General features: G+C 39.9%; 1 protein-coding gene across 1 annotated transcript in view; it reads right to left on the bottom strand.

The window, feature by feature from the left end:
* unc13a (unc-13 homolog A (C. elegans)) overlaps positions 1–8,282 on the bottom strand; it is a gene marked incomplete at its 5' end in the record, with an annotated part of 35,056 nt that continues 26,774 nt past the window's right edge. Inside the window, 7 exons of the mRNA XM_079470923.1 lie at positions 1–2,374; positions 2,459–2,618; positions 3,057–3,149; positions 5,435–5,491; positions 5,987–6,134; positions 6,774–6,854; positions 7,027–7,083. Coding sequence (XP_079327049.1) covers positions 2,086–2,374; positions 2,459–2,618; positions 3,057–3,149; positions 5,435–5,491; positions 5,987–6,134; positions 6,774–6,854; positions 7,027–7,083 — 885 coding nt within the window. The 3' untranslated portion in view covers positions 1–2,085. The remainder of the gene's footprint in view (positions 2,375–2,458; positions 2,619–3,056; positions 3,150–5,434; positions 5,492–5,986; positions 6,135–6,773; positions 6,855–7,026; positions 7,084–8,282) is intronic.

Raw genomic sequence — 8,282 nt, 5'->3', positions numbered from 1 at the left:
CATTTATTGGAAGTAGAAACGAACCAAGGCCTGGCACACGTTTTACCTCCATCCCCGATAAGAACGATCATATTTAGAAAAAACGAAAATTAGAAACATCTTTGTATAAAAAAACTCTCATGCTAGTACTCTGTATCACTACACATCAGTATTACATATGTATATATTCACAAGCCTTTCAAAAATAGAAAATAATACCCCAATATCAAAATAAATGACAAAGAAAACCATTTCAATATCACAATAAAGATACATGCTGGCACAAGAGAAAATCTTTCCCAACATGCACTGCTTCTTATATACAGGCAAGTCACTGACTGAGCGTGCATGTCGAGTTATTACGAGCTTGTGCTTGTCTACTACATGCTCATATTGTGTCTCTGCTGCAGTCATTTGGACAATAGAAGTGTGTTACCGTCTGTGAATATCAATAATATTTTTAGCCGGCCATTATTTTCAACCCTGCCGCCCTGTTGGCAAAACAAGAATCAAACAACATTCATTCATGCTATTTCCTGTGGCAGTGACGTTTACGGCCTTTTTCAGAGGAAACGGTTTGTGTCGATCCGTAATGTAAACAATCCAAGGCTTCTAATCGCTAGAAACTGATTTTGATAGAACAGATGCATAGACTCGGGTTTCACAAACATAAGATGGTGGAACACAGACATAGCTCAAGGTGCTTAATATTTCAGTTTGATAAGTAATGAAATCAAGATCATTTCGCTCTAAGATTTTCACAACGCGTGGCAGGTTTGTCATTTAGAGTAAATCCGACCACAGGAAGGAATGGACATCTTGTGCTTCTCTAATATGGCGGATGGTTTGGCAGTGAAATGGCAGGGCTCATCAGCGGTTACTATGGCAACTCTATAGGAGTCATTCTCAGAGGTGTGAATGCAGAGATTGAGAAACACAAAGAGACTATATTTCCCATGATTCTACTTAAAACGTCACTTAGGAAATAATCCGGTCGGTATAGGGTAGAGTGACATATCAAGGCTGTAGAAAAATGAACGTTTAAGTAATCTTTAAACGTTTTGAGACCTGTGACCGTATGGGTCAGACAGCAGAATTTGATGTAAATTAATAAAAATTTTGCGGTTATTCATCACACTTAATACAGTTAAATTTCAATCCCTATTTTTAGATAAACATATAATTCGATATTACTAAAACAGGCAACTTTGGTGTCTAATACAAGCCGTGTCAATCCAGCACATCAAACGGTTTACACCATCGTGCCAAAGCACATTGCTAAACGGCATAGACAGGCCACTCACGCTTATGGATAAATGAACAGACCCCAAAACCATGTTAGATACACAAAGACTTGTGAAGAAAGAGCTACCGCGAGCCTCTTTTTTATAATCGACTTGTGCTTCTAAAAGTTTGCATAATGTTCAAAGATCTGACCCTTAGGGGGTTGGTCCCTATTAAAGAGCATTTCTTGAAAGTTACGTTATGTATGGGGTATGACAATAAAGCACCCTTTAAAGGATGCAGGTATGAATGAAGGCAGCACAAAAATAGGTTTTTATTTGACATCATTACAGGTCAGGAAATGGCACTGTATGTTGCAACTCTGTCATGTTTACATGCAGCTTGAAAAATATCAAGCTTTAAATAATATATTATTTGAATATTAATTCTAGAACTTTGATTTAATAAATATAACATTCTAAATAGTATTTTCAGGTTCTATATTTTAAGACGTGTGTACTTTGAATGATTTGCGGTTGTATGAACAAACAGAAGAAATTTGTATTTTAGTACCGTTTGGCAGGTTTTGTCTTGTAATATGTATTATAAAAGTCAAAGACATCAGAAACATCAAGTATTTAAGTATTCGTATCACCTTATGTGCCATATTGTGCTTGTTAGACAAGCCGTTCCCGGCAGGTCTAATGGCAGTGCACTAAGTACAAACATATAACTGCTTTGTTATGCAAATGATTGGTCATTACAGTAATAAAATGAGATAAAAATCTACCCTGCGTGTTTTTTTTATGCGCTAGTGCAACATCTGAACAACAGGGGGCAGTGTTTTCGCAAAATGTAAAATACCACAAGTTAGCTACTTTCCTAGCTCCGCCCTTCTTCGGCAGAACGCTGGTCTGATTTGAGCTTGACGAACTCTTTCGCCACGTCGTCGTTGTTGCGCTGGGAGAGGATCCGCAGTACGGTCAGGCCGGTTTCGTCCATGTGGATACGTTTACCTAGCGGTAGCCAGCATGCTACGCTGCCTCTTGCCGCGATGTCTTTCAGCTGCAGCACTGCCATGCCGACGGTGCGGTCCTCGCGGGCGAAGCAGTAGTCTTTGACGCACACCTGCAGCTCGTAGCATTCGGGACCCACCTCATTACTCAATGTGCTAAGAGAAAAGTAGCAACAGAAGGATCAGTTTACAAAATAAAAATGTAGTTGAAAGATCTGAACGTATGCCTGTTTTACTCACAATGTGAAGGTCTCGTTGTATTTGGGAGCCCAGCTGTTGTTCTTGGACTTGGTGGCATACTTTCTTTTCTTATCGCTGAGATGAGGACCAATAATGTAGACCTCAACGAAGGGACGGAAGATTCCGGAGGTCTGCCATCGCAAGTCATTCGCGGCCACCACTAAAACAAACATTTACTTCATTGGGATAGGTCATCAGACCATCATTTGAAGAATGGTTACTTTGGCAAACTTCAGATCTCAACTTTGCCTCAGTTGAGCATTAACAGGAACTAGAGATGCACAGATATATCGACCAGTAATTGGTATCGGTTGATAAAAGCTATTTCTTTCACACTATCGGCTATCGGCTGCTAGTTTAAGAACAGCCGACAATTCTGTCAATAAAGAAAGGACAGAAAATGCAAAGAATTTGTGCCCTGTATATAGAAAATGTGAAGAAACATCACCAGTTTGACGTTCCAATAATAAAAGTCAGGTAAGAAATATTCATTTAATCTTCAGAATCTTTATCGGAATTGATATCGGCAGACATCACTCTAAATAATTGGTTGTTGGTGGAGAAATTGAGTATCTGAGCATCTCTAACAGGAATTTACCCTTCACTGTGACTTTGTGCTCTCCGGTGTTGGGATGAGTAAAGATCTCCACGTGGATGGACACCTCGCCAACCGCATCATCAACACCAGTGCCTGCAGACAATAACATGACAAATCAGACTCACTTCACTGCAGAATACCTCAATTATTACACCTGTATTTTCTGGTTATGCTTTAAATATGGACAATGTATGCCTTGTGCTGACAGGATCGCACAGGTGTTTAAACACATTTATACTGATCATTAACAATATATAAAGCAATCTCGTGAGAGCACTTGTTAAATAGAAATTCAGAGCTCACTGTTGTGTACACAGTCAAGTTTCGGAAACGTCCTAGGTGGTTTGCATGGAATTGTAAACGATCTAATAAATGTGTAATTAGGGAGGTAATTTACTTCGAGTGCATTATACAAAGCACTTAATACGCTCTGTGTACTTGATGGAGATGATGTTTATGAGCCCTGCTAGAAAATCCAACTTAAATTGCAAGCGTTGAAATGGTCTAACCCTGATGGGAGACGTCTATTTGATGTCTGCATTTACATGTGCAAGACACTTTTTTATTGTTTGCTCATCTGCAATACATTCTAAACATCTTACAGACATCTGAAAGGAAACGTCTCGGAGACGTATATAAAACTGCTCTTTAGAAGACGTTTAGCTGATGTTTTTGCGCAGCAGACGTATTTCCGATCTTTAGCAGACATCTTTCAGACGTACCTGTGCTATCTGGGAAGTAAGTCAAATGTGATTTACGTGATTCAGAACGGACATCCCCTGGATAACTATGGCCGACATAAACCAAATTGTCCAGCAGGTGACATCTGTATCTCCTAATAAGCTCTGATTTCTTAACAAGTGATCTCAGAAACACATTTCTAAATTTGTGAGGCATTCGGTTCATTTTATTCTGGTGTCTATGTATTACCTACTATACTATAAACGTAGTCATTTCAGATCAACAAGCTAGCATCACTTGAAATGCTCAATACAATGAATTCATAATACACAGACAACCAAAGTAAAGTAACTCCTCGCAGGATCCGCTTCGATACAGGATTGTGTTTCCACGGACTATCATGGGTGTACCGTCTACACACATGCAGTCAAACTTGATCTCTGGAGGTTCATGAAGGGTTTGTAACTTGGTTGGTGGGGTGGGGGCGAGCGCAGCATTATCCGGCATTATAGGCAGGGAGAACATCTGATATTGTCCTTCTTTTGGTTTCAATGCAGGCAGGTACATGCAGAAAAAAAAACACTCCCACTCATCTCCATTCACACTCATGAAAGGAAGTGAGGTTGTGTGGACCCTTGGGTCTCCCTATGGTTCGATCGAAGGGGAATTCACGCACACAGTTCAACACTTTGACTTTCTGTCCACATTTGTTAGCTTTGAGGGCCTCTATACACATCTAAACTAGAAGTTGAATTGCTGAATCTAGGTCAACAGCAGTACGTCCATAAAAAAAAAATGAATTCCTTGCATTGGTCAGCTGTTAAATCTGTGCGTGTCTGACAGAGAAACAGGCTGAGGATGCAGTTTGCTGAGAGCAGAAACGTCTGAGCAAGCAGAGATGTAAAAGTGCCGTACAGCGACGGCTGTTGATACAGCTCTTCTTACTGTTCCGAACCAAACAGCTGCTAAAGAAATGCCACGAAAAACTGTTCATAAATGCAAACTGAAAAAACAACTTGCATAAAGAAAATCTACTTTTAAATCCGTTTCTATTAAGTATTTCTTTTATTTAGTTAAATTTTTTCTAGAATCTAAATGTAAAGAATGATTATTTTAATGTAATTTTTTAACTGCACCACGTGATCCTTTGATGGGGTCATCCAATGTCAATTCAGGGCTTTTTGATGCACAATGACAGAAAGCCCATCACCTGACCCCAGGGACTAACTCTGATTGGCTGAGAAAGAGTCTCGCTCTAGGCTTGACAGGAGGAAAACCACAGTTGTGCTGCGCAGGGCTGCGCAGACCCTTTCTGTGGACGAGTTGAGTCAGTCATAATTATCATCAGGATCTCCCACTCACTAACACACACACACACACACACACACACACGATTTTCATCCGCAGTGCACGCATGCGCACTTCTGAAGTGTGTGCATTCCTCATTCGAAACACACTTCACCCTGGGCTTGTTCGCTGCTGTAGCGTCAAGATACATTCCAAACCAATGTATGTGAACATACAGCACGCTCTTCCCAGGTTCCCGCACATGCAAGGGAATCAAAAAGGGCCTTCATTTCTGTGGGAAGATATGGGTGGTCGCGGGGCATGCGCTAGGCCCGTTGGAATGGGAGGTGCATGATCTGATTCAGGTGGATCAACCGATTCTTCGGGCATCGGGCCCCACGTCAACGTACCCTTCTCCGGGTACACGTCTTCACTATGGGAGAACCTTACCCCCTTTCCTCCATGAACTGGTGAAAGAAGAGCACGCAGAGAAATTGAGAGCACACAGTGATAGAAATGAGAGTCGAAGGTGTTAGAATAAAGAGGACAGAACTACAAATATGAGTAACAAACCAGTAAAAGCAAGGCTGTCATTTACCACAATACCACAAACTTATTTACTTGTTGTTGTTTATTGAATTGTTTCATCTAAATAATGCTTTTCAATTGGCTGACGCACACGTGTGCTTAAATACTGTACTTGCATGAAACAGTGACACTGATTCTATCTTAAATGATCATTTATTAAAGTGCTTCCACCGAAAGTGTGTCAGGATTCCCAGTGTCTGTGTGCATGTGAGAGAGAAAGAGCAATACAGTAATGCAAAATGTCCATCCAGCCAGTCATTATAACAGTTTGTAACAACAACCGGCTGGATGTACACGAGTCCGCTTACCACACGGCTACTCGGGCGCACAACATTGATTTGAGATCAGAATCCAGCATTAACATTGTGCCTCACCCTGTGCATTCTGGGATTGAACGAAGGTCTTGATGAGTTTGTCGGTGGCCTGAGTATAGAGGGACAGAGCGTAGTGCAGCGACTGCAGGTCCGGACTCTTCTCCAAGAACGTCTTCTTCAGCCCCACACCTCCAGCATGGAAGTATTGCTACAAAAACCCCAAACAAGTATCATCAGGTTGGCACAACCGACTAAACTGCAATTGGGTTTAAGCATATCAAATGGGATATAAAATGATTCCTTGAAATGAAATTCCTGTCATCGTTTGCTCACCCTCAAGTTGTTCTAAATCTATACAACGTAGTTGTTCTGTTGAACACGAAGACAGATATTTGAAAGAGTTCTGGGGCACCATTGACTACCATTGTAAGACATTTTCTTTGCTTTCATATATTCCTCAAAACATCTCATTTTGTGTTCAACAGAACAAAGAAATGTATTAAAATGTTCACTTTTGAATGCAGTATCCCTTTAATGTGAAAATGTCATATTTTTAAAAGCGACGTTGCTTTACGTAGTGCATATTTTAACCACATATTCAACAGGTACCGCAATAGAATTGCCTCTTTTTGTTTATGCTGTAAATCAAAAACATAAATAATTGTATTTCGTTTTTTTATCACACACTGTGCACAAAGTACCTGTACCTAAAAAAAGGCTACTGCAAAAATGCAATGAAATATTTGCTACGTCCACATAATAAATCAGGAACATAACAAACTTATTATACATTTTTTTCAAATAAACACAATATTATCATCTCTATATAAGCCACATTTACACCCACCTTTATAGTGTCCAGTGCTAATTCAATTACAGCACATTGTTTAGGGGACAGTGCCTTGGCCTCCTCTCGAACCATGTGCTCCTAAGAAAGGATGCAATTTCTTAAGTTATTTAAGAGATAAGTGAATAAAAGTCCTGGAATTACAATGAACAGCTTGGCTGATATGACCATTTAAACATTTCAACGGTGTATCTCTTGTGCTGCACTTCACGGTCATAAAACCCTTTTAAACTTGGGAACAAAAAACGCGTACCTTAAGCTTGGAGAGCTGACCGAGCTCCTTCGCTGCATTGAAAATGAGCTGAGTGCCCTAGAGAAATAAGAGAAAACAATGGAGGAAGCAACAAACGATGAAAGAGAGACCATTAGTCGGGTCACAGAGGTCAACAAAGCTGTAGACAAAAATGTCAAATACAATCTCAGACGTCACACTCGCTATCCCAACGTGCTTCGCGTTCACACGCGCATTCACGCACCGGCACAAACTTTTTTGATGTGCAGGATGAGACAGTAAACTAGCTACGTACATAAGACAAGACAAAGTTGAAAGGTTTACAAACCAAGCAGGTCCAAAGCCCGAAGAACAACACTCCGGTGATATATCTAGTATCTACGACTAGCTGATACTCTACTTTTAGGATATATCACTAAGTGAATGAGGCTTGTGGACCTTTTTATATCATATGTACCATACCATATCATACAGTATATAATATGTAATGTTATTCCGCTCCTTCTAGGAACAAAGTTAGCAAACAGAAATAGTCCTGAATATCAGTATGAAGAACTATTAGCCGTCTTTGACCAGCAAGGACATCAAAATCTGAACCGACTATCATACATGCATTATTGAACCTGGTTCAGAGATTTGAAGGGGTCTGTTGTGTCAGAGCACCTGTAATGAACTATGTGAGGGTTCAAGCTCTGTTGTGCATAGGGAAACCCACACTGCAAAAAAAAAAGGATATTCTTAAATCAGTATTTCATTTTGATTTCCAGTATTCAATTTGGTTTCAAGTATCAAAAGACTAAGAATGAAATGCATTTACTTAAAAAGCAAATTACGAAGATATACAAAGATATGCGTGTGCTGCCAATACATTTTTGCGTTTATACAGTGTAATACTGTATGTGTGTGTGTGTACATTTATTTGTGAAATAACCAAACTTGCATGTATATACAGTATTTAAGCAATACGAGTGATATATATAAATTTTTATACATCACTCTAAAAAAAAGGTGCCATACTAAAAGTGGTTCTTGGCACGTAATCATATGGGTAACCACTTTAAGTGCTATAAAGAACCTTATCTTGGTGCTTCAGTGGTCCTTCAGCGGTTCTTTGGGATGACTGAGATGCTATATAGAACTGCTGAAGAACCAAACAGGAGCTGAAAACAGTGCTATATGGTTCTTTAGCGGTACTATATAGCACCTCAGTCATCCCAAAGAACCGCTGAAGAACCAAGATATGGTTCTATAAAGCACTTAAAGTGGTTCCCCATATG

The sequence above is a fragment of the Barbatula barbatula genome (assembly GCF_947034865.1).
Source record: "Barbatula barbatula genome assembly, chromosome: 13".
In the NCBI taxonomy this organism is placed as follows: Eukaryota; Metazoa; Chordata; class Actinopteri; order Cypriniformes; family Nemacheilidae; genus Barbatula; species Barbatula barbatula.
The sequence above is the reverse complement of the archived record's forward strand: the minus strand, read 5'-3'. Positions and strand labels throughout refer to the sequence as shown.